This window comes from Stomoxys calcitrans, chromosome 5, assembly GCF_963082655.1.
Source record: "Stomoxys calcitrans chromosome 5, idStoCalc2.1, whole genome shotgun sequence".
In the NCBI taxonomy this organism is placed as follows: domain Eukaryota; kingdom Metazoa; phylum Arthropoda; class Insecta; order Diptera; family Muscidae; genus Stomoxys; species Stomoxys calcitrans.
Window position 1 is genome coordinate 39,261 of NC_081556.1, and position 26,555 is coordinate 65,815.

Consider the following 26,555-nt stretch of genomic DNA (forward strand, 5'->3'; position numbering starts at 1 on the left):
ACCATTGCTTTTTTACGGGAAAAGTTTCCGGGCCGTGTTATCTCAGGAAGAGATGATCACAATTGACCACCAGATCTTGTGATTTAACACGTTGCGACTTTTTCCTTTTGGGGAAAACAGCCCAGGGTCAACACCACAAAGATAGGATTAGTGAGGCTCTCGAGGACATAGGTCAGCCATTTTGCGATTTGGTTATGGCAAATGGCATGGAAGGTATGGTCCGGTAAGCGTGGTAGTGGTGCCCATTTTACTGAATTTCTTCTTCATTATGAAATGCGTACCTTTCTCGTTGTTATGAAATAAACATCCGATCAATTATCCCAAAAATTCCATTTTTCTTTGAATATCAAAATAACATATCTTATTGGAAAATCCTTTATTAATTGACGACAATTAAATAGTACTTCAAGCTCATTTCCGACATGGACCCACAATGCCTTGATAAAAACGATTTTTTTTTGGATATTTAGCAAAAAATAAACCATTCTAAAATCCGGTAACGAGTACTTTTACTACTACTACTACTGAATTTTCCATGAACATTTCATTTATGGACAGGGGATACTTCTAAAATCCGTTAACGAGTACCTTTGCAATCTATAAAACAAATAGTCAGTTTTGTCGAGGAAATTTGTATTTCCTATTTTTTTCTTTTTCCTACAAACTGAGAATTGCAGCATGTAAATAAGCGAAATTTTTCATTTATTATATTTATGTAATATTGTGTATTTTGCTATAACTGGCTTTTCTTAAGTCTCCTCTTCTTTAAACAAAAAAAAAAAAAAAGAAATCCATCAAATGTTTCAGCACTAACCTTAAACTTAAATTTACTATGTTAATACACTTAATTTTATAACAAATTATAACTACAAACTAGTATCCAAAATGTGTTCAAGAACAAAATTTACAAAAGTCGTTTAAATCAAAAATGTTCAGCCGATACTAAATAAGATAGTAAAAATGTAATGAAAGCTTGAAGCAACTCCAAGATGTCTTTATCAAGTAGGATAATTTATGTAAATATTATTTTATTTGTTTAGTTTCTTATCAAACAATAAATCATTTAACAAAAAACATAATACTAAATAAAACATTCTTCACCTATTTTAATCCTGGAATCAATAAAATGTTAATACAAGCATTGTTCTATGGAGGTCTTTCTAATCAAAGCAAATTTTACGACGGCAATATTGAAATTATAATACCATTATTGTGCTTTTATTGCCAAAAAAACAGTATACTCATTATTTCAGTACGCCGTAGGTAGTACTATGATTACAGGATCTGTAAGATTTTTGAGACATTCTTGAATAAAATAGCTTTGCTGAATAATTTAAATTATATACAATATGTCGGCTCACAAATAAGTATTACAAAACAATAAAAAAAATCTATTTTTATTATATGTATGCCTCTGACCTACGGCAATTGCAAATTAGATTCTCTATCCCACGACGTACGAATAGTTCTTTTTAGTCTGAGTATAAATTTGTTACTATCCAGTCCATAATCAATGCTTATATTCAAGTTTTAACATATTTCCAGCCTGTTATTTAAAGTTGCTTTTTAAATCATTAAATTTGCTCTTAATAGGAGATTAGCTACAATATTTAACATATGAATTTTTTTTCTGATTAATAAATAATTTGTGTTCCCAATAATGCTTTACTAAGTTATTGGTGAAATAAAGAGCATGATATCAGGACTCTAAAAAGTAAATGATTTATTATTTTTTGCAGACTCTTTTTTTTTGTTTTGTGTGTAATCTAGATCTAATTGTTAAGCCAATTTCATGAGGCGTACATTCGATTAATATCATGCTGATATTTGTCTTGAATGTCTTTGCGTTTGAGCTTGAATGCAGCAGTAACAAGCCCCATGTCGGGCGACCAAACTTCTTTACACAATGTTATAGCGGCGGGTACTTCATACTTTTGTAGTTTGCCTATTAAAAAACAACGCACATTAGACATTGAAAATTAATTACCTTGTGCGTTTGCTTACATTTTCTAGCATGCTCCGCTATTTCCTTAATCACCGCTTTTTCAATCACAGGATTGGAGCAGAGTTCTTCAAATGACTTCCCTTCCAACCCGTGGCGAATAGACAATTCTTCCAAATGCTTTTGATTTGGTACAACTAGGGCTACAGTAAATTGCTTGGTTGGGTCGCCGTACACACATATATTTTCCACCAATGGACATGTTTTCAATTCCGATTCTACTTTGCCCAATGAAACATACTCGCCTGCTTGTAATTTCACCAAGTCCTTCTTACGATCTAAAATTAAAGAATTAAATAAGTAAAATTTTCCATGTCAAAAATAAATCTCCAGAGAAATTTACCTATTATTTTAAGTACGCCGTCAGGATGCATTTCTCCAACATCTCCAGTTTTGAACCAGCGCTTACCATCCTCGTCAAAGAAATCATCAGCGGTTTTATTTGGTAGCTTATAATATCCCATTGAAACGCATTCGCCACCAACAAGAACTTCACCCTAGTTGAGAATAAAATCGATATGGAACCCAGTTCAATGAATCATAAACCAGCTTAAGCTTACTTGCGGATAAGGTTTATTTGTCACTCTGTAGCCTCCTTCCTCCCAATTGACTAAGCGTATTTCGCAAACTGTCAATGGTGCCCCAACACGTCCATATTGCATATCCCGATCTAAAAAAATATATTTTTAATTAAATTCGACTAATATTTCACAATTCATATTACAATCCATGACTGTTGCTCCTGAAGTGGTCTCCGTTAAACCGTAGCCCTGAATTAAGTCAACGCATAAACAAGTTTTTATTTGTTCGTGTGTGTCTGGCGAAAGTGGTGCACCTCCCGACATCATAATACGAACACGACCTCCCATCAATTTAGCGACCTTCTTGAAAACCAATCTGAAAAAGTTATAATTGAGGCATAAGTCGTACTTGATGCTCATCTCAGTTTACCTATCAATCAATGGGGTCTGATAACCTTTTTTAATCCATTTAACTTTGTACTGGTAAAGAAATTGAAATAGAGCTTTTTTAAAAGCGGAGCCCGAATTAACTTTATCGTTAATGCCTTTTGAAATTCTATCCAAAATGAGCTAAAATATTTTTAGATTAAAACGTCAAATACCGTACAGTATGTTTTACAATAATTTACTTACTGGTACTGTTGTCATACATGTAGGTTTCAAAACTGTTGCATCTCCCTTTGAACCCCTCATAATTTTGCTGCTGGTGTCTATTAACGTCAAGGGCGTCGAGTAGCCTATGGGAACGCCTGTCATTAAACAAACACTCTCTGCCACTAATTCAAAAACATGAGCCAAAGGAAGAAAACTAGAAAAGAATACTAATTATCTAAGTTTAAACTTTTTTATTTTTTCTACATACCCTATCAAGACGTCATCAGGATATATTGGCACCACATCGCAAAACCCTTTCATGGTTGCAATGCAGTTTTTGTGAGATAACAAAACTCCCTTAGGTGTCCCAGTAGATCCGGAAGTATACATTATGATTGCAATATCATTGCCCTTCGGGGGAACACCCTCTGAAAAAAAGTTAATATTAAAATTATTACAACACCATAGCATATATAATAAAATTGCAAATAACGTTTCGCATTCCTGCCATGTGAGTCACTGCCTGGTACCTCATACTTAACCCAAGTATTTTTTTGTAAAATTTTAATTTGAAAATAAAAAATAAAGAAAAACTTTTCCGCAGCGTACTACAGAATTTTTCGACAAAACAATTTATCCGAATGTAGGTTTAATAGTTAAATATAAATGACACTGTCTCAAAAACAAATATTAATATAATTATTTCTTCTGGAAAACTTGATTTCATGGGTAGCCGAACTTGACAAGTGGGCTCACTCGGAGGCCAATCTGACCTATTGGCGGCACATCAGTAGGAAAAGAAGTGTAAATGAGAAGGTAACGGAAAAGTGTGAAATACAAGAAACATAAGAAAAAATAGATAAAGAGAGCGTACTCGGTAAGAGCCAGCAAGTGATCACCTTGCTTCCATGTACATAAACGCGTATTTGAGACACCGTTACCGTTTGACACTTTTTTTTCGACGACTGCCAACTGTGCGACACTTTTTTATTGAACACTATTCACCATACTTTATAGGGTTTTGGCCAATTTCTCTACTCGACAAGAGCCTGCAAGTGGTCTCCTTGCTTCTTTATACATAAACGCGTATTTGGGACACCGTTACCGTTTGACATTTTTTTCGACGACTGCCAATTGTGCGACACTTTTTATTGAACACTATTCGCCATACTTTTTAGGGTTTTGACTCATTTTTCCACTCTTGTATGCTACTTTGCTAAAATTCTTCTTTTATGATGTTTTTACACCTATATAACAGCGCCGAATATGTTAGCACGGTTGCCTATGATAATGAACGCCTTTGTTCGAGTTCGAGCGAGGGCATCAAAAATATTATCAGTGGGTGGTAAACACCTTAGTAACGCTGGAAACTTCTCTCCGAAGATACATCGCTCAACGGCACTTGTATAGGACTTAAGATTGTCCGTTATTCCTTGATTCGATGTTCAAAGAAAAATTTGCAGTTAAATCATTTTATACCCTCCACCATGGCATTGGAGTTTTCTAAACTCATGATTCTCCTTATAATATACCCATTTTTGTTGGCCATCTTATCATTCTGAGTCAACAGTTCGTCTATATTTCGAAGCGCATGTAAGGTTATAGCTTTTAAAAAGATCTATCTATTGATTGGACTAATTTCACCGATGAGAAAACAACTCCTATGCGATTTGGCTTAAATTTTGCATAAAACATTTACGTATATATCTTTTAATTTTGTATCTGAAACGAGTTCTTTCAAATAGCTTTTGCTAAAAGAAAATCATGTTCGATTCGATCAGGATAAACATTGTTTTTTCTATCTTTCACCATAGGAAGACTAGGCTTTCGGCTTTCGTCATGCCGTTTGTAACATTTCGATCTTAGAACCCTATAAAGTTTATATATTCTTCATGTCTTTAACATTCAACCTCCTCTTCCATGAAAGTACGCTAATATTGGTATATTTAACTAGAACTTTTGCTGTAGAAGCAAATGCTTTCGGGGCTTGTAGACAATATAAATGTAAACAAAACAAATATCACATAGCTGTTATTTCTAGTTCGGCAGACATACCAATGTGAACTTGGTAACACTTTGCATCAGCTACCCTGTATGTTAATATTACAGCTAGATGTTAGTCTTATATCATGATTTAAAACAGTTATCGATTTGCACGTGTACAGAAAGCATTGAATTGAGATATTTGAGGTGAAACTTCATTTAATTTTATTTTTTTAATAAATTTAAATTTTGCTTCCACACATTTTTGTCATTTGGATAAATAAAAAATATTTTCACACATAAAAGTGGTCGTTTGAATTGGTACCACTTCGTATCAGCTTTCCGGTATATCCATTGGAGCAGGGGAGAGCAGGTTTATGCAAAAAAAACTTGCCTGTAAATTAAGTAAGCCAACTTTTTGAATACCGAGCAGCTGAAGAAAGGGAGTTAACGGCGACATAAAATGGACTTTTACTTGTAAGGAAATATAAAGAAAATATTTAACGTAACGTTCGGCAGACATACCAATGTGAACTTGGTAACACTTTGCATCAGCTACCCTGTATGTTAATATTACAGCTAGATGTTAGTCTTATATCATGATTTAAAACAGTTATCGATTTGCACGTGTACAGAAAGCATTGAATTGAGATATTTGAGGTGAAACTTCATTTAATTTTATTTTTTTAATAAATTTAAATTTTGCTTCCACACATTTTTGTCATTTGGATAAATAAAAAATATTTTCACACATAAAAGTGGTCGTTTGAATTGGTACCACTTCGTATCAGCTTTCCGGTATATCCATTGGAGCAGGGGAGAGCAGGTTTATGCAAAAAAAACTTGCCTGTAAATTAAGTAAGCCAACTTTTTGAATACCGAGCAGCTGAAGAAAGGGAGTTAACGGCGACATAAAATGGACTTTTACTTGTAAGGAAATATAAAGAAAATATTTAACGTAAAACTTAGTCCAGCAGCACCTTAAATGAAATTTAAAATGGGTATTCAGGAAATTTCATAACTCAGCTGAAGAAAGGGAGTTAACGGCAACATAAAATGGACTTTTACTTGTAAGGAAATATAAAGAAAATATTTAACGTAAAACTTAGTTCAGCAGCTCCTTAAATAAAATTTAAAATGGGTATTCAGGAATTTCACAACTCTTTGTCTTTTTTCGTTGATCTACTTTGTTTGTTTGTTCATATTTCTCTCATTGCCGGAAGTAATAAAAATTTTTATTTTGTTTGCATTGTCAGACGGTAACTTAACTGCACGAAAAATTGGGGAAGAACTTTCTTTGATATGGCCAGTAACTTTGTCGACCTCGATGCCACACAGAAAGGACGAGTCTTTGATGGAAATCGAAAATCACCCCCTTCACCTTTACACTTGATTTCAATACATTCATCTGACTTACTCTACTAAGTTAAAATATAAAACTAGACAAAAGGTTCTGTGCGAAACCCACGAAAGTAATAATTGCTCAAAAATGCCATGAATAAAACAAACAATCATTTCGGTATATAATCTACAATTTCTACAGAAAGGACGAGTCTTTGATGGAAATTGAAAATCACCCCTTCACCTTTACACTTGAAATCAATACATTTATCTGACTTACACTACTAAGTTAAAAAATAAAACTAGACAAAAGATTCTGTGCGAAAGACGTGAAAGTAATATTTGCTCAAAAATGCCATGAATAAAACAAACAATCATTTCGGTATATAATCTTCTATCTCTACAGATTTTCAAGCCCAAAGCCACCAAGACCTACATAATATATAGTAAGAAATTGATACTATTAAATTCCAACTTACCAAACTTGCTGTCTTGGCCTAGTCGTGTAACTTGTGAAAATGGAATAATCTTGACTCCATCTTTAAAGCCTGATATATCGGTTTTGTGCAATTGATCCTCCATAAAGATAATCGTATTAACGAGAGGACATTTTTCCAATAGCTGCTTGAATTTTGGTAGCAGATCATGAGATGTTATAACAGTTGTCACCTCCGTTTCACTTATGCAATGAGCAACACCCTCGTCTCCCAACGTTGCGTAAACGGTAACTATGGACATAGACTGTTTAAAACAGCCATGAGCCGCTATCATCCACTCAGCGCGAGTTTCCGCAAATATAACAATATTCTTGCGAGGTTCCTGACCGCATTCGCGAAGACCGCGTCCAAATGCTGCAGCCATACGTTCTGATTCGATAAAATTTTTCCATTTATAATCTCCCATATTATACTTTTTAAAGACACGTCCATTAGGCTGTACCTCATCTTCTTCACTTAAGATTTGGCGTGTGCCCAGGCAACGCTTAGACGAATGTGTTTTTGCGACGTAATTAAAAACTTTTTCAAGTGTGTCTATGTTGTCCTGCAACATTTTAATGTGGACATCTCGGGGCGGTTCTATAGTCCGATAAGTTAAAGTTGATTCGTCATTGGACACAATTTTAGCCTGAAATTAAATAATACAAATATACATGTTATGTTAATTAGACTTGTTGTAGTTAAATTCACACAAATAGTTTCACTTTTTAGCTAGGAGCCACCGGGGCCAGCATGACATGCAGGTTAGCATGCCCACATAAGACGGTATTATAGACAAATCCTGACGAGAGTGTAAACAAAATTTTGAAAGAAGGGGTATCCCCAAACTTATGCTGTTGATATTTGTAATGCCTGTAGCCGCGTAAAACTTCTCCACACGGAGAAGTCGCACGCAATTAAAGCAATAGCTTTCTTGCAATGAAACAAGGAAAAACAAACGACAATTTAGCCGTTGATCGATTTCAATAGTCGAATAGCAACTTAAGAGATTTCCCATAACCATCACAGATTTCCCATATCCATGACTTCCACCCGACTTATGTTTTAGCTCAATGATAAGGGCATTAAAAACTATTTTTTTTTCATTAATAACTTCAAGATTTGGTCGTGCACTAAATAATTGCATACTATCAACCTTATTTTTAAGAGCTGAATTCTTTCGAAACCAATTTCGCGCGGCTACCGGCATAACAAATATCAACAGCATAAGTTTGGGGATATCCCTTCCTTCAAAATTTTGTTTACGCTCTCGCCAGGATTTGTCTATAATACCGTCTTATGTGGACATGCTAACCTATATGTCATGCTGGCCCCGGTGGCTCCTAGCTGAAAAGTGAAACTATTTGTGTGAACTTTACTACCTATAGTTTTGTATACCTACGTTGATATTTAGCTTTATCTTGTTCTGATATAACTTTGTGATTGATTCGCATCATGAATATTTTTATACTGACCTTAACACGCTTGGCCTCGTGCCTCCTTTTCCATGGTCTTTGTAGCACCAAATAAACCGGTAAAGTTATTATGTCACAGACAAATGCAATTGCCTTAATTGCACCAATGGCGCTCTGTATCCAGAAGCTCTCCATCCTATATAAAAGAAATAGAAAAAACCACACGTTCTCAGTTAGAGATTAAGTAGTATCTCACAAAACTGTAGTGAATAGTTTTTGCAGTTCGCTAAATTTCTTAAACAACTTAAAATTAGTATTCGAAATAAATTAACAATTGAAATATCATAAATAACAAAAAGGATTGATGCTCTAATTGCAACGGCTTTAACGATCTGAGGGTATAATTCCTAAGCTACATTAATCCGACATAATTTATAACATTCAACTAATATGCTATTTTAAACACAGAAAATAGGATATACTCATAGATACTTTTTTATGCAATATATGTGAAATGCTGCAATTTGGAACACATAAATATTATGTACGAAACATGTATAGTAGAGACTAAGCTGGAATTCCGTTATGGAAATAGGAAGACCACATAAACGAGGGAATTAGGGAGATCACTCTATGTTGGTGTTTTTCCAGATGGATTATCATCCTCGAATTTAACCTGTCTTTGAACCAACAATTTTATCGTATTTACAACAGACATACTGCCGGACAGACAAGTTCAAGGACATTGCCTGATCGTTTTACATTTTTTTTATGGAAATATCGGATAATATAACAAGTACATACAGTGGTGGCCATATAGTTTTCGATACCTTATTTAATTTCATTTTTTTATATTAAATGAAATTTTCATTAGCAATCCCATTCGTTATGATTAGAAAGATGTATATCTAAGAAAATATAAGAAGAAAAATTGCAGAGTTTAAGAAAAAAAGGCAAGAACCCTCATGTTTTTCACGTAAAAAGTAACAAAAGTGCATAATTTGTGTGACTTATTGGGAAAATTTTTCGTGCTCTTCAATCGTTATGATTAGGAACATGTATATATAAAGGGTGATTTTTTTGAGGTTAGGATTTTCATGCATTAGTATTTGACAGATCACGTGGGATTTCAGACATGGTGTCAAAGAGAAAGATGCTCAGTATGCTTTGACATTTCATCATGAATAGACTTACTAACGAGCAACGCTTGCAAATCATTGAATTTTATTACCAAAATCAGTGTTCGGTTCGAAATGTGTTCAAATTTTGACAAATTTTGTTCAGCGATGAGGCTCATTTCTGGTTGAATGGCTACGTAAATAAGCAAAATTGCCGCATTTGGAGTGAAGAGCAACCAGAAGCCGTTCAAGAACTGCCCATGCATCCCGAAAAATGCACTGTTTGGTGTGGTTTGTACGCTGGTGGAATTATTGGACCGTATTTTTTCAAAGATGCTGTTGGACGCAACGTTACGGTGAATGAACACATTTCGAACCGAACACTGATTTTGGTAATAAAATTCAATGATTTGCAAGCGTTGCTCGTTAGTAAGTCTATTCATGATGAAATGTCAAAGCATACTGAGCATCTTTCTCTTTGACACCATGTCTGAAATCCCACGTGATCTGTCAAATACTAATGCATGAAAATCCTAACCTCAAAAAAATCACCCTTTAGAAAAAAATTTCAGAGTTTTAGAAAAAAAGGCAAGAACCCTCAGGTTTTTCACGTAAAAAGTAAAAAAAATTATAATTTGTGTGACTTTAATAGGTCTTCAGGTGGTCCTTGAGGTTCTAATTACTGATTTAACCGTAATATTTAGTTGGGTAAACCTTTCGTGCTCTTAGAGAGTCTTGCAACTAAAATTTTAGCAAACCTGGGAGATATTTCGAATTGGTGTAGCTAGGGTGGTCCTGGGGGACTTAGCCACCCCAAGAGAATCTGTAGCAACATTTGTGACTTGGCCATCTTAGCGCAGAGGTTAATATGTTCGCCGATGACGCTGAAGGCCCAGGTTTGAATCCTGGCAAGAACATCAGATATAATTTTCAGTAGTGGTTATCCGCTTCTAATGCTGGCGACATTTGTGAGACACAATGGAATGTTCATTGACAAATTTACATTACTTGGCGATTTAATGTAGGCAATTTTTTGGAATGGAAGTTTGAACTCAGAGTTGTTGTATTTGCCTCAATAACAAAACTTGTTAAATGTTTCCTTAACAAATGGCATTTTAGAAGCTCCAGCATGAGATGAAATTACTCGAGATTCTTCATTCCGTTTGTTACACCTCCAAATATTGGTGTAAGACCCTAGTGCATTCTCAATCGTCATGACATTTGATGTATCCGAAATCTTTTTATCAAATACAGCACAATCTTTTTATCAAATACAGCAAGTAGCTCCAAATATTGCCCAGAGTACTTTTTATTGGATTGCAAATGAGCCAAATCCAAATCAATCTTCCAATTTGACTTTTTCAGCCCCGAGAAGGCGCATATCTTATCCAATTTAGCTAAACGTGTGTACAAAGGCATTTTTTTAGAATGAAAGTTTGAACTCAGAGTGGTTGTATTTGCCTCAATAACAAAACTTGTTAAATGTTTCCTTAACAAATGGCATTTTAGAAGCTCCAGCATGAGATGAAATTGCTCGAAATTCTTCATTCCGTTTGTTACACCTCCAAATATTGGTTGTTGTTGTTGTAGCAGTTTATTGTGTACTATCTTTCGTCTGCATGATTCTGTTGAGTGTCAAGACCCAGGAACTCCGCGACTAAGATGGCGTGCGTCCACAGGGATCTGGGTCTGAGTCGAGTGGGTCTGGCCGGGCAGTTAAACAGGTGACGTGTATCGTGCGGTCCCTGGTTACAATCGGGACATACATCTTGCACGTCGGCATCAATCCTAGCTCTGTGGGAATTGAGGCGGCTGCATCTGCCGGAACGTAATTGAGCCAGAACCACTCTGGTTTGCCGGGGGAGGTCGATTTCTTCGGGTGCAATGGGTGGCGGTCGTTCTCCAAGGACTGCATTCACCCGGTAGCCAATTAACGCGTCTGCTACCGTGTCTGCATGAATGTTGTTCAGACCCGCTTGATATGCCGCTTGATCTAGAGGTTCTCTCTTGTAGCGCTGGACATCGCGCTCTAGATCGTGTAGATCTACCTTAAGGCTTCTGGGCGGTGGGTATCTATCCACAAGATGATGATTTGGATGATTTCTGCGATAACAGCCCAAAAGGTATTGCTTAGACAGCATGTAGTTATGTCTTCGCACTGGTAGGATCTTTGTCTCCTGATGGAGGTGGTCCACATGAGAACTAAGGAGACAGCCCGTTGCAGTTCGGAGGGCGGCATTCTGACAGATCTGAATATTATTCCACTGCGTGTCACAAAGTTGACGTGACCACACTGGCGCTGCATAACTTACCACAGAGGGGCCAATTGCTTTGTACGTGGTCAACAAGGTTTCTTTTTCTGCACCCCAAGTGCTGCCAGCGAGTGACTTGAGGACCTTGTTTCTACTTTTGACTTTATTGCAGATTGCTGTGGCATGTGGGGAGAAGGTGTAGGAGCTGTCAAATGTGACGCCAAGTATTTTGGGACACTTGATGGTCGGAATCATTTCTCCATCGACCATCACAGTCAGCTCAGAATTCACCTCACGCGTATTTGTAGTGAACAGTGTGGCTGAAGATTTGGTGGCGGATATCTTCAGATTTCTTGCAGCGAAATATGAGGCAAACTCGTTGAGGTAGACGTTCAACCTATCGCAGATGTCATCAATGGGTGGGGGCCTGATGCCATGATCGTACAGTCGTCCGCATATGATACGATCTCTATGCTGTCTGGAGGAGGTGGGATGGAGGATAGGTAGAGGTTAAACAGAGCCGGAGATATCACCCCACCTTGGGGAACTCCCTGTTTCACTCTACGGTGTTTTGACTTCTTATCTTTGTCTCCTGATGGAGGTGGACCACATGAGAACTAAGGAGACAGCCCGTCGCAGTTCGGAGGGCGGCATTCTGACAGATCTGAATATTATTCCACTGCGTGTTTCAAAGTTGACGTGACCACACTGGCGCTGCATAACTTACCACAGACCGGCCAATTGCTTTGTACGTGGTCAACAAGGTTTCTTTGTCTGCACCCCAAGTGCTGCCAGCGAGTGACTTGAGGACCTTGTTTCTACTTTTGACTTTATTGCAGATTGCTGTGGCATGTGGCATGTGGGGAGAAAGTGTAGGAGCTGTCAAATGTGACGCCAAGTATTTTGGGACACTTGTTGGTCGGAATCATTTCTCCATCGACCATCACAGTCAGCTCAGAATTCACCTCACGCGTATTTGTAGTGAACAGTGTGGCTGAAGATTTGGTGGCGGATATCTTCAGATTTCTTGCAGCGAAATATGAGGCAAGCTCGTTGAGGTAGACGTGATGGTGATGGCATGCAAAGCTGTTGTTGTGCTGTGCAGTCTCCGAAATCCGTGTTGATGCTCGGCGAATGGAAATTCTCCTACGAGGCTCGGGAGGAGTAATGCCTCAAGCGTCTTAGCCACTGGTGAGAGAAGGGAGATCGGTCTGTACGACTCCCCCAAACTCGCGTCTTTACCAGGCTTCAGTAGCGGGATCACTCTGCCCATTTTCCAGACATCGGGAACTATAAGAGTGTTCAATGACAGGTTAAGGACAGTGGTAAGGTACTCAACTCCAGGTAAATCCAGATTCTTCAGCATCAATGTAGAGATTCCGTCGGGGCCCAACGCCTTGGAAGATTTGGCGCCACGGATGACATTCGTAACTTCGCCCACGGTAAATTGTGATGGCTGTTCATCGGCTCGGAGACCACGAATACGGCGAATGGCTCTCCTCCTTGCCCTGTCTCTCTCGGGATGCACAATAAATTGACGGTTGAACAACCTGGCGCATCTCTTCGGATCAGTCACGGTTAACTCGCCAAAAGTGACTGAGGTCCTGTCGTCCCGTCTACCGGGGTTCGAGAGAGACTTAACAGTGGCCCACAGTTTGCCTGCCCCGGTGCCTAAGTTACATTGCTCCAAGTGTTCCAGCCACAAATTCCGCTTATGTTCGTTGACTACCCTGTTTATTTCCAGATTCAGCTCGCTGATTCTGGGGTTAGCGGGGTCCATAGCACGAATCCCATCACGCTCGTCTGCGAGTACCACTGCTTGCGCCGGGAAATTGGGTCGCACTTGCGGTATTCGACCGGCTGGTATAAAGCGAGCGGCTGCTGCGTTGATGATGTCTCGGAATTTCCTCTCGGCCACAAGCACATCAGAGGGGGGTGGCAGTTCATTGAAGCGGCGATTGATATACTCTCTGAAGCCCGTCCAATTGGCCTTCTTGTAACTGATGAACGTCCGGCGCTCAGAGGTTATGAAGTCGGGTGGTCGGTCGATGGTGAGGATTATGGGGAGGTGGTCTGACCCCAAAGAGATGACGGCTTGCCAGGATACGTCACTCAGGAGATCAGGGGATGCGATTGAGATGTCTGGCGAGCTGCTGCACCTCCTCGTAATCCTAGTGGGGGCATCCTCATTCACCGTGCAAAACGTGGAGCTATCTATCTGCTCTGCCAAAGCTATGCCACGCTGGTCGTTACCTAGGGGAGAATGCCATGACGAGTGATGTGCATTAAAATCCCCCAGAACCAGACGACTATGGCCAGATAGCAACCCACTTATGTCGGGGCTGTAGGCCTGGCCATTAATCGGGACACAGCTACCAACCGGCGGTATATACACGTTGTATATCTCTATCTCGGCAGTAGCAGACCTGACTGCTACCCCCATACATTCTAGTGACCCATAACTAGCGTCAAGCGCAGGCGAGATAGGTTTATACTGCACGGAATGGTGTATAACGATGGCCAATCCCCCACCTCCATTCCTTGAGCGATCCTTACGTAGCACATTGTAGCCGTGACAACTGTGCAAGCTGCAGGTGTTAGTCAGCTTTGTCTCCTGGATCGCTGCGACCGATATGCTCTTCCGACTCATAAAATCTACAATCTCATCAATCTTGCCTCGCAGTCCATTGCAGTTTAACTGCAAGAACGATACACTTCCCGGCACTGGCCTGGCAATAGTAGGGCTAGGGTGCTGTCTTTGCATAAATTGCCGTACGGGAGAGGTCGGGGGGGGGGGGGGGGGGGGGGGGGGGGTCACATAGTCCGATGACGAGGACGCCGAAGGCGACGACGGCGACGCTTGTGACCCACTGCTGGCTATGTTCGCACAGCACCTTAATGGCGGGGCTGTAGGCCTGGCCATTAATCGGGACACAGCTACCAACCGGCGGTATATACACGTTGTATATCTCTATCTCGGCAGTAGCAGACCTGACTGCTACCCCCATACATTCTAGTGACCCATAACTAGCGTCAAGCGCAGGCGAGATAGGTTTATACTGCACGGAATGGTGTATAACGATGGCCAATCCCCCACCTCCATTCCTTGAGCGATCCTTACGTAGCACATTGTAGCCGTGACAACTGTGCAAGCTGCAGGTGTTAGTCAGCTTTGTCTCCTGGATCGCTGCGACCGATATGCTCTTCCGACTCATAAAATCTACAATCTCATCAATCTTGCCTCGCAGTCCATTGCAGTTTAACTGCAAGAACGATACACTTCCCGGCACTGGCCTGGCAATAGTAGGGCTAGGGTGCTGTCTTTGCATAAATTGCCGTACGGGAGAGGTCGGGGGGGGGGGGGGGGGGTCACATAGTCCGATGACGAGGACGCCGAAGGCGACGACGGCGACGCTTGTGACCCACTGCTGGCTATGTTCGCACAGCACCTAGCGACATAGCCAGTATGACTATACTCCCGTAGCGAAGTTAGGCCAGAGCAAGAACGGAAATGTACCCACTCCAAGCACCGGTTACACCTCACCGACACTGACCGATGATGAAGGCGGTTCTGGCAAACGGAACAGAACCAGGGTCCGGGGTTCTTTTCAATCCCGGTACGGACCAGAAGCATACGGAGAAGGCACTCCGGGATGTGCCTCTCCCATGACGAAAAAAGACGAACACGTACTGAGGCGGCAGCCCTTGCTGATGAAAATTCCATCGGGTCAATCCGGTACGTACAACCGGCTGCCATGGGATTGTCCAAATATTGGTGTAAGACCCTAGTGCATTCTCAATCGTCATGACATTTGAAGTATCCGTATATCTGCTGAAATCGCACAATCTTTTAATCAAATACAGCAAGCAGCACCAAATATTGCCCAGAGTACTTTTTATTGAAGCGAATCAGTTGGAATTGCAAATGAGCCAAATCCGAATCAATCTTCCAATTTGACTTTTTCAGCCCCGAGAAGGCGCATATCTTATCCAATTTAGCTATACGTGTGTACAAAGACTTCTGTTATGACTTTCAATTCATAAAACCAGATCTCTAGATTTGACTCGTTGAGAACCTGCAATGAGCTTGAGTGAGCCCTTAATTTCAGCTTACAAATATATTAGTACGTATTAAAAACGCCATCCGTCCTAACGATCTGCAAATCTACCAACTATTTCTGATGCGAAGAAGTCTAGGCCGAGTATACAAATTAAAATAGGAATCTAAATTTCTAAATCTAAATCTTCTGATTTATGCCGACGTTCATTTAAGTGGTTGTTTGACAACGCAACCATAATAAATTATTTTTCATTTAAAGTCCTGTTGAACTATCTTATTTATTTATTAGCGTGTAAAACATCATCGCTGTTTGCTGCTCTTTCCAATGGTTTTCATTAGCTGCTCCAAACCCAATATTTTTCCAAAACTTAAGTGCTCGCCTACTGCATTTATAGCCAAGTCAGCCAAAAAAAAAATAAATTTCCTTTTAATTTCGCTGCTTAATTGCTAATAAAAACCACAGAGCAACTACAAAAATGTGGTTGCCGAATAATACAATTTTTAGCAACTGGCATTGAAAACTTCAGTTGAAAGTTGCCATTCCTAATACCAATTTTTCAACTGACAACGCAATGGAACTAAGGTTCCAAAATCGACCCATAAACTTTTTGTTGTTGTTGAGACAGCAACGAATGAAACAATGTTTTCTGCTGATTTAACTCTGGTCAGAGTTATTTGGCCGTACGACTTTGTGTATTATATTGAAATTAATAAATAAAATAAATAATTTTCTTAATATTATTTTTATCATGGTGTGGTACATGAACATTAGAATACTCAAAGAATAGATCACCAGCCTTAATTGTTCAACTAAAACGTAGATAAAAAAACCATCGGAAGAGGTCGAAAAAGCTTTGGGGAGGAGAAAAGTTCATATTCTGACGATTTATTCCAAAATGTACAAGGACTTTGGCTAAATTTCTCCCAGGTTTGTTAAAAATATTAGTTGCATATCTTTTCCCAATAGACACATTGATAAGTATACCGATCGACTCAGAATCACTTTTTGATTCGTTTTAGCTATGTCCTTCTGTTCATGTTAATTTGTGTATAACGATGGCAACGGCTCTGTTGCAATTTTCATCCGATCCAATTTAAATTTGGCACACGCATTTCCTTGGACCTAGAGAGGAAGCATATTGAAATTGGAAAAATCGATTCAGTTTTGGATATAACTCCCATATACACGTTCGTCCGATTTGGACTTAAATTGCAATTATATCTTCATTTGTCAATCGATTCTCACGAAATGTTGCACGAGTGATTCTCTTTTAAGTTTCGACATTATTAGTGAATTTCATAGAAATCGGTTCAAATTTAGATATAGCTCGCATCGTCCGATTTGGACTAGTGTTGCAATAATTTGGTCATTTGTTAACCGATTCACACGAAATTAGCACGAAGGATTGCTTTATGACTTCTGGTATTGCTATTGAATTTAATAGAAATCGGTTCAGGTTTAGATATAGCTCCAATATATATTTTCGTGCAATTTTGAATAGTACTCAATAATTTAGTAGTTTGTTAACTGATCTCCAGAAAATTTGCCACGAGGATTTCTCTTATTACTCTTTTGATGACTGATGAATTTCATAGAAATTTGTTCAGTTTTAGATATAGCTTTCATATACATGTATCTCCCTATTTTCACTTAAGGCCTTTTATAACCCATTTATTAACCGATCTTCCCAAAAATTTACACAACGATCTACTCTATGGCTCCTACAATGTGTACGGAGGTTTAGATATAGCTCCAATATATATTTTCGTCCAATTTTGAATAGTACTCTATAATTTAGTAATTGGTTAACTGATCTCCAGAAAATTTGCCACGAGGATTTCTCTTATAACTCTCCTGATGACTGATGAATTTCATAGAAATTTGTTCAGTTTTAGATATACACTATGGCTTCTACAATGTGTACGGATATTTATCGAAATTCTGCACATCAAATTTAAGCAAATTTATATATTAGGTTTAGTGAGTCTTAAGAACCTTGAAAATAAATCGAAAATCCTATTTGAGTCACACACATTGTACGCTTTTTTTACTAATTAGCTGTCTATTTGCTTTCCTATCTTTTTTGTATATACATGGTCCTAATCACAATATATGGGATAACTTATGAAAAATAATATTTTTATCATTTAATTCCAGCAAATAGTAAATTTTTTTAACTTAAACACGATGTGCCTAATTATATGGCAACCATTGTATAAGCAAACACCACACAATATGCAAAAACACCAAATGAACAAATATTAAACTAAGAAAATGGGATACTAGCGGATATTGAAATATCTTAATGCTACACCATAAATTTTTTACGATTTGAAGCGATCCAGAAATGCATTTCTATAAACATAAAAATCTGATATTTTCAGATTATTGGACCCTTCTCGAAAAACATACTAAAATTAAAATGGCACAAATTACTTGTTGGTCAGTCTCATCTGTTCGGTACCAAAGACGATTTATGTTTTTAAGTAAATTTGCTTCAAATTAAGTTTAGCATTTTTTAAGTATACTCACTGCGCATCATCTTCGATAAACATCGTGTTTGCTTCGAATCTATATTCTTTCAAGTTATATGGTCAATATTATATTTGACTTCGGCAGCCCGCAGCTTCTCGCTATTCTGGATTTCCTATTCCTATTATTAACGTATTATATATTTTTTGTTATCCGTCAAACACATGCACACTTTTGTCCTTGGGTCAAGTATATGGACGTCACAATTGGATCAGGGTATTATTTCCTTATGTATGATTTATGACTTCTACGCGTTTTTTAATGATTAGTGATAGAAATGCATATTCTCTTCACCTTAAAGATGAGGCGTGGTCCAACTATTATACTGTCTAAAAATGTAAACAAGAAAAACAAAACATACGTTATAGTTACAAATGAACGTGTGAAATGAGTGATTGAAACCTTTAAAAACTACATCGAGTTTTGGCGATAAAAATGTTTAAAATATGTGTAATGATATTAAAAAAATAAATACGTTCCCACATATCACCTTTGAAGTACGAAAATTAATAAAGAACATTGAACACATTGTGTTTCGAAATTTTAAACAAATGAATGCATAGACAAGACAAAGGACGGTATAGACTTCTCTAAAAGTCTATAAAACAGCTCTAGCAGAATTACATTTTTTCCTGATATTCAATTTTATTTATTACCAATTACTTATTTTACTACTTAATATTTTTTTCTGTTTGCAAAATTGGATTTTTTATAGAAAAACCATAGTATCTAGTATTTTAATTGATATTGTACAATAAATGTTTCCTCTAACCTTAACAATTATTTTTGGCGGAAAAATTCCCACAAAGATTGTGTCATGTAATTTTCAAGCGTACTTTGTACTCTGAATGTTATGAGGAAAACATTTGTTTCTAATCTTTGACCGTTCGTGTGATCGGATGTAGATGCACTTTGCAGTGTATACATACATAACTACAAGGTCTGAATGTAAACAGTAAACAAAAGTGAATAGCTGAATCGGCATTCTCAAATTACAACAATACACACTTAGAAACTACCGTTGTATAGCATCAGTACCACTGCATATATTTACAGCTACGGCTAGTTTAATCACAAAACCTTCAAAGACTTCGAAAGCTGACAGTTATGCGATGATTATCTAATTAACACATTGATAAATAAAGTTGGATTTTTCAGCTAAACATCAAAACATTGGCCAATGGAGTCCTTCATCGGCAAGGACTGCCGCCTCAGTATACAACACTCTGATACAGCAACAACATTGCCATTACATTCGTATTACACATTTTTAATGTAGATTTTACATTCCAATTGAACTTTGCAGATTGTTTTTTCAGATACCTTTAGCTTTCACAAAAAAAACATATTCTCATTTTATTCTTGTAATAAAAAAGCCAACAAGGCCCATTATTAAATATTATACAAAATATAGTATAGTAATTAAATTGTGTATTTTAATTTGTTATATATTAACTACTCAACAATTATAGCATTGAAAACAATTGTAAACCAATAAGGCTCCCCAGCCAGGTAGCTCAGTACAAGTAATTGCATATGAAATCTCTTGCCAGCATATTACTTATGCATTGAATATTATTCCAATAAAACCTCCGCGGACTAAAATTGTACGTTTGTATTTTCAGTTATTTAGGGTCACGTAAAATTTTAGTCCATTTCGTACTCTTTTTATTTGATTAAATACATGTCATTTAAAACCATACAATATCGATAGCTTAAGTCGGTAGTGCTTAGTTTTTTAATGTTTATTCTCATTTCTAATTATAATAAATAAAAACAAGTAAAAGTGTGCTAAGTTTAGCCGGGCCGAATACCCTAGATATAATATAAACCGATATGGCAGCTATATAAGATTATATACCATACTTAGCACAGTTGTTCGGAGTCATAGCAAAACGCTACGTGCAAATTTTCAGGCAAATCGGATACGAATTGCGCCTGCCAAGTCATGATCCAAGATCGGTTTATATGGCAGCTATACCGAAACATTGTCCGATTTGGCTCATTTACAATCTCAACGAACCTACACTAAAAAGAAGTATTTGTCCAAATTTTAAGAGCCTACCATTACTAATTTGAAAGTTAGAGTGTTTTCGACAGACAGACGGATATTGCTAAATAGACTAAGAACGTGAAGACGTTCAAGAATAAATATACTTTATTAGGTCTCAGATCAATATGTCGATGAGTTACAAACGGAATGACGAAATTAGTAAATAAATAAAAGCCATAACGATGGCACTTAGGCAGTCCTTTCGCTTATAAAAACTGTGGAACGCTCAAATATTTTTGTGCAATTTATATGTTTTAATCGTGATGATTTCAAATTGAAACTTCTTTTGATTGAGATTATTTTCAATCGTCAGCAGATATTAAAGAATATTGGTGCTGTTACTTAGTGGAAAACGTAGAGGCCACCGTAACTCAGAGATTAGCATATCCGCCTTTGACGCTGAACGGATGATTTCGAATCCCGGCGAGAACATCAGCGAAACTTTTCGGCGGTGGTTGTTTCCTCCTTATGTTGGCGACATTTGTGAGATACTCTACTATTTGGTATGGTAGCCATGTAAAAACTTTTCAACGAAGAGTTGTCGCACTGCGGCATGCCGTTCGGACTCAGCTGTAAAAAGGAGGACCCTTTTCATTGAGCTTAAACTTGAATCGGACAGCACTCATTGATATGAGAATTTTGCACCTGTTCCTAAATGAAATGTTCACGACCAAATTTGCGTAAAGAAAAAATTCTACATTTTTGTTAATTTTTATTTCATGGTTTTATCTCCTGACGACGCAACTATAGCTGAGTCACCCCATAATCGACCTCTAATTTAATAATTTTCCAAATACAAATTTGCCCATGAACATTCTTTCCATTAAAGAATTTTATTTAAACAAATATATAGTATAATTATATATTTATTTATAATTACTGTGCTTATGGGTATATTTAAGCTAAGTTCATGATGAGAGAAGCTTCACAATTAAATTTAAACTTTTTGAAAGTATGTATTGATTTTATAGTAGGTGCTAATGAAGAAAGGAGGCCACCGTAGCACAGTGGTTGGCATATCCGGCCATGACGCTGAGCGCCTGGGTTCGAAACCTTTTTAATTTACTATGTTATGTAAAAACTTCTCCTCAAAGAGGTTTCTCATTGCGTTAAGCAGTTCGGACACGGCTATAAAAAGGAGCTTAAACTTAAATCGGACAGAACTAGTTGCTGTGTGAAAAAATGTGACGCTGTTCTTTTATGTTGCTTAGGCCTTTAACCAATCTCTTGATTGCCTCAAAATTGCTCAAGTGAACATCATTAAATAATTTCTGTTGTTCAAATAATTTTCTTTTATCTGATGTATATTTTTCTACCCCACTTTCAGAACCTTTCAAAATAACAAAGCTTTATTTGTAACGGGCGTTAAGGAGTGTCTCTATCTTTATACCATAAAGGATATATTTTTGATTTGAGGTTATTTTTCCGTAAATGCGTTGTAATCCAACTTAAAACGCAACCTTTGGATAAATATTTTATAGGCCTATATATTGATATATTCCTACAGAGACCGATCACTATATTTCCCATCTAGAGCTTATATAATGCGTTTTTCATCAGATTACGGCAAAACTTTGGTGCAATGATTTGGAGGCTACCGTAGCGCAGAGGTTATCATGTGCGCCTATGACGTTGAGCATTGGTGTTCGATTCTTGGCGGGCAGATTAGAAAAAATTGTCAGTGGTAGTTAGCACCTCCTAGTGCTGGCGACATTTTTGAGGTTCTATGTTGTGTAATAACTTCTTCCCACGATTTGGAGGCTACCGTAGCGCAGAGGTTATCATGTGCGCCTATGACGTTGAGCACTGGTGTTCGATTCTTGGCGGGCAGATTAGAAAAAATTGTCAGTGGTAGTTATCACCTCCTAGTGCTGGCGACATTTTTGGGGTTCTATGTTGTGTAATAACTTCTTCCCAAAGAGATGTCGCACTGGAACAAGTCGTTTGGACTATAAAAAAACATGGGCTAATTTTCATTTGATTGGACTAAGACCCCTCGTTACCCGTAAAGAGTATGGTCCGATTTTCCAAGTAGGTCTTGAACTCATAAAAAGTATATTTTATATCCGAATTTGCTAAAATTGTAGGATTTAATTGCATCCGACTTGTCTTATTTCTTGGAGAATTTGGTTCGGATGTGATTGTAATTAGAAATAAAAGATATGTTAACCTTTCTCTTGATCGAATTTCGTACCAATTTTTTTCTTTTTTTGCTTTAGTTTATTTATTTGGAAATTTTGACACAACATCAGCATATGACACACATATAAGCCTCCTTGACATTGTCACAACTTTTAAGAAGCATAGACCAGCAATATTTCAGTATTTTTGGTGGTGAAAATTTGAAGTTTTACTAATACAGTCGAATCCGCTTAATTGAAAACAGCAAAATAAATTTTAATTATGCGATGTTTTCAATTACGCAAAGTCTGGATAATTGAAATACGTTTCAATTAACCGAAGTTTGTAGAATTACGAATGTTTTCCATTACCAGAACTTCAAAAAGTTATAGGCTTTGTAATTAAAAGATCTAGGCTGATTTTGTTGTTGTTGTTGTAGCCACATTTGCTGGTGGAGGTGGTGACCTTCGTCAAGCTCTCATAGGCGAGCAAGCTCGTTCCGGTCTATACGACCGATCGCCGCGGGGACATGATTGCCATTGGTTATTTAATGGCGCCAATAACTCGACTTGTCGTCTCGAGTATCATAGGCACTCAGTATTTAGGCAAGAGTCGATGCCACCGACTTCTCACTGAGATTCTCCACTCGATACCGCTGTTTGTCTGCGACTGCAGTTGCAGCTACTCCGTATGGAGCATTCCACTATCCGCAAAGTGTGGACGCACCCGGTAGCTCCCAGCTAAGCATCTCGTGATAGCGAAGAACACCACACAGATTGGAGCTCAAAGTTCCAGCCTGTGTGATGCTCATAGTTATACCGCGCCGGGATCTAGAATTATAAAAATTATAAGGACGCTATTTAAAAACTAGTGCAATTAATTAAATCGGAACATTGACCAAACGCAAACATTTTATAATAAATGTTTTCAATTAAACGGAGTTGATGTCTTTGAATTGTGACTTTTTTGACATGAATTTGTATTTCAATTTAGCGAAGTGAAATGTGTTATATTGTCCTTAAAATCATTTAGTTAAAATATTTTTTTTTTCAATTAACAGATTTCTTCTATTAAAAGATGTTCAGTAAAGCTTATTCGACTGTATAGAATTAGTTCTATTGAATTTGCATCCATGACATAGTGCAATGAATAGAAACGATGTTACTTGTAATATTATACAACTTTTTGGTTTAAAACAATTTATTTTGTTCAAACTTAATAAGTAAAATAAAAAGTAAAATGAATAACATATGTACCTATCCTAAAGACCCGAGAATATTGACACATTAAATAGCCAAGGTCACGTCCGGCATATTTACAGAAGTATATTCTATAGCGGCTATCTAGGAAATAATGTTATCTTTCTTTCATTTCACTGCAAACTACATATATATTTGTGGGTTAAAGGGAGTTTTAGTCAACAACTTACGTACGCATGTTGCCATGCACCAGCCGCAGAAATATCTTATGTAGGTTTTACCCTGTTCTGCACACCTACGTTTTTCAGAATAATGAAGAAAATTGCTAATTCTTATACCGATTTTCCAAAGTATGTAAATCGATTTAGAGCAAACAACTGGCAAAATAATATTATTTCACTATCGTTTAATTTACTGCTTGTTGTTGGACCCGATTCATGAAGGCCTAATAAATATTGCAACTGGAATATTGTTTTGGTGGTGTGCAGTTCTCATTTCTTTTTCGCCCGTACCGTACGCGTCAGACACTCACCACCACTCACTTATTCGGTCACATCGTACATTTTATTACATATTACACAGCCCAAATTTTCCCCTAGTTTTGCACAAGGCAATTTCCACATTTTTTTGTTTACTTGTAGGTAGTTCTATTATTTTTTATAACACATGATCATATAATAACTTTACCTTAGAATTAATGAATTAATTACGAGACTCCACGGTAGCACATACGAACTTACTAAAATCCTGAAATCACACTACACAGCCCAACTTTTCCCTTAGATTTGCACAAGACTATCTCCACGTTTTGTAATTTACTTGTCGGCAGTTCTATTATCAATTTTACCTTAGAATTAATTAAATAATGCACAAGATTCCACGGTAGCAAAAAGGGATCCTGAAATCACTTTGTTTGGTTGGTTTTAGTGCGATAGAATGATAGAATTAATTTCCACGGTAGCACAACTGTCAAAAGATATATGGTGTGATTACAGCGTTGCCAGACGCTAGTCTCTTCCTCTAAAGAAAGTTGTGGGAAGCAATGACCGAACATATAAGAATGTCATGGGAGGCAACCGCCGAACATATAAGAATGTTATGGGAGGCAACAGCCGTTTATTGAATGTCAAACCCGCACAATTTGTAAAATCTCGTGCACACTCATTAGCATGAGAGAGGGAAAGATCCGGATCTGTTGTCCCTGTCTCCCTGTCGCTGCCCACAGCAAATATCTGGAAACGACAATTCAAATTTAAATTCAAATGAAGAATGTCGAATAATCGATGATCATATAATAATTTTATCTTACAATTAATTAAATAATTAGACTCCACGATAGCACATACGAACACAAACTTACTTAATTCCTAAAATTAAACTTATTTCTGCCATCTACAAATATAAACTGTCAAAAGATATATGGCATGATTACAGCGTTGCCATATAGTTGTCTACTTCAACGAAGATGCCAGCTTCTGGAATTTTTTTTGATAGACCAAAGCAGCGTAATACGTATCTAGTTTGTCATAAGCGCGTTTTATTTGGCAATCAGTTGATAGTCCTACTTATTCTGTATTGCGTTTGCAGCTTTTCGACGTCTACCTTCCGCGTAAGATCGTACTCATACACGGGTGCAAACCTTCGCTGCAGCAAGGTAATGATTCGAATCAATGTTCGGTACTAGCCTCAATTCATTATTGGACGTTCCCTTGTGGAGATTTGATTATCGTGTTTTTGGCCCCTTTTGAATATTAAGATGCTGAAAACTGGTGCTTTTAACTACCATGGATTTTGTCGCGTCAGTGCACTGTCCTCAATTAATTTCCGACTATTGGATCAAACATATTCTCCTTCCATCAAAATGTCGTAGCACGCTTTGTTATGTGGGGGCCAGCATTAAAAAATTACTTGGTCTTTTTTTCTTGCAATCAGAATTATTACGATGGAGTTTTTGAATTTTTAGATGATGGCATACGTTATCTATTAGGCCTATTTTGAAGAAGTTGGATAGAAATAGGGCATTGATGTATTTATTTCATTAAATTAAACAATAATTTAAATAAATTCACATTTTTAGCCCATTAATTTGGACAAGAATTAACTATGTACTTGAAACAAAATGGGCAAAACAAATTGTATATTAGCATGCACAATTCAAATTTGCCCATGAACATACCATAAAGGAACAGGGATAAACTTCTCACATGTCACTGAGTGCTGTCCGATTCATATTTAAGCTCAATGATAAGGTTCTCCTTTTTATAGCCGAGTGCGAGAATTTTGAGGAGACATTTTTACATGACATCACAAATGTCGCCAGCATTTGGAAGGGATAACCGCCCTCCAAGTATTTTTCCGATGTTCTTGCCAGGATTTTACAAACATGACCAAAACAAAAAAATATGTCATTTAACCACTAAATATAATGCGGCAGCATATTTGTTCAAGGAAAAGCTTCTAACTTTATTCAATTGTAGATTTGTTTGGCTGAAGAAGCACCGTTGACTGTGATAGAAGCGACGCAAGCCACATATTTTTCAGTCACACAAAACCACAATTTATTGTTGGCCTAATTATATCTCGTTCCATACGCCATTTTGTTAAGTTGGAGTCTCGATTACTCAAAACTGGTCCGTAAAGGACGGTTGTTTTCTTACGTCGCCATGTTCATGCGATTCTAAAAAATGTTCCCTAAAATTTTTAATAGCCCATTTCCCGAAAATAATTAATTGGGGTTTTGTTCCACATTAAATTTTTTACCGTTTTTGGAATTTTGTATTACGTGGAACAAAGAGATGTGTTCCACCACCTTTGTAAAATGTTGTTATTTAAATTAATAAAAAAATAAATATTTTCATGTTTTTAAATTTAATTTTTCTTACAAAAT

The 26,555-nt window shown here is 37.3% G+C and overlaps 1 protein-coding gene and 1 long non-coding RNA gene across 8 annotated transcripts; one reads left to right on the forward strand and one right to left on the reverse strand.

The window, feature by feature from the left end:
- Window positions 1–1,011: 1,011 nt before the first annotated feature.
- Window positions 1,012–25,046, reverse strand: LOC106086512 (long-chain-fatty-acid--CoA ligase 4). Of its 7 annotated transcripts, none has more exons than XM_059368483.1 (13): window positions 24,978–25,046; window positions 24,516–24,900; window positions 18,296–18,624; window positions 8,393–8,528; window positions 6,921–7,566; window positions 3,386–3,545; window positions 3,157–3,331; window positions 2,954–3,093; window positions 2,727–2,899; window positions 2,563–2,672; window positions 2,346–2,499; window positions 2,005–2,280; window positions 1,012–1,945 (listed from the first exon to the last, which is right to left on the reverse strand). In XM_059368483.1, the coding sequence occupies exons 3-13, from the start codon at window positions 18,316–18,318 to the stop codon at window positions 1,791–1,793; spliced, it is 2,148 nt and encodes a 715-aa protein (XP_059224466.1). In that variant the 5' UTR covers window positions 18,319–18,624; window positions 24,516–24,900; window positions 24,978–25,046; the 3' UTR covers window positions 1,012–1,790. The 7 variants fall into 7 exon arrangements, with proteins under 7 accessions (XP_059224466.1, XP_059224467.1, XP_059224465.1 ...); XM_059368484.1 differs by having other exon boundaries at window positions 24,409–24,900; XM_059368482.1 differs by having other exon boundaries at window positions 24,356–24,900.
- On the forward strand, window positions 5,728–6,260 carry LOC131997586 (uncharacterized). Its single transcript, XR_009398287.1, has 2 exons — window positions 5,728–5,760; window positions 5,860–6,260. It is a non-coding gene; the product is annotated as an uncharacterized LOC131997586 (long non-coding RNA).
- Window positions 25,047–26,555: the final 1,509 nt, after the last annotated feature.

Excerpts from the sequence above, each read along its gene's own strand:
- LOC106086512 (XM_059368483.1), bottom strand. The coding sequence starts at position 18,318 with ATGTTTATCGAAGATGATGCGCA. Across the intron at positions 3,332-3,385 it reads CCTGATGACGTCTTGATAGG|TTTTCTTCCTTTGGCTCATG; the intron begins GTATGTAGAAAA and ends ATTCTTTTCTAG. Across the intron at positions 2,900-2,953 it reads CAGACCCCATTGATTGATAG|ATTGGTTTTCAAGAAGGTCG; the intron begins GTAAACTGAGAT and ends TAACTTTTTCAG.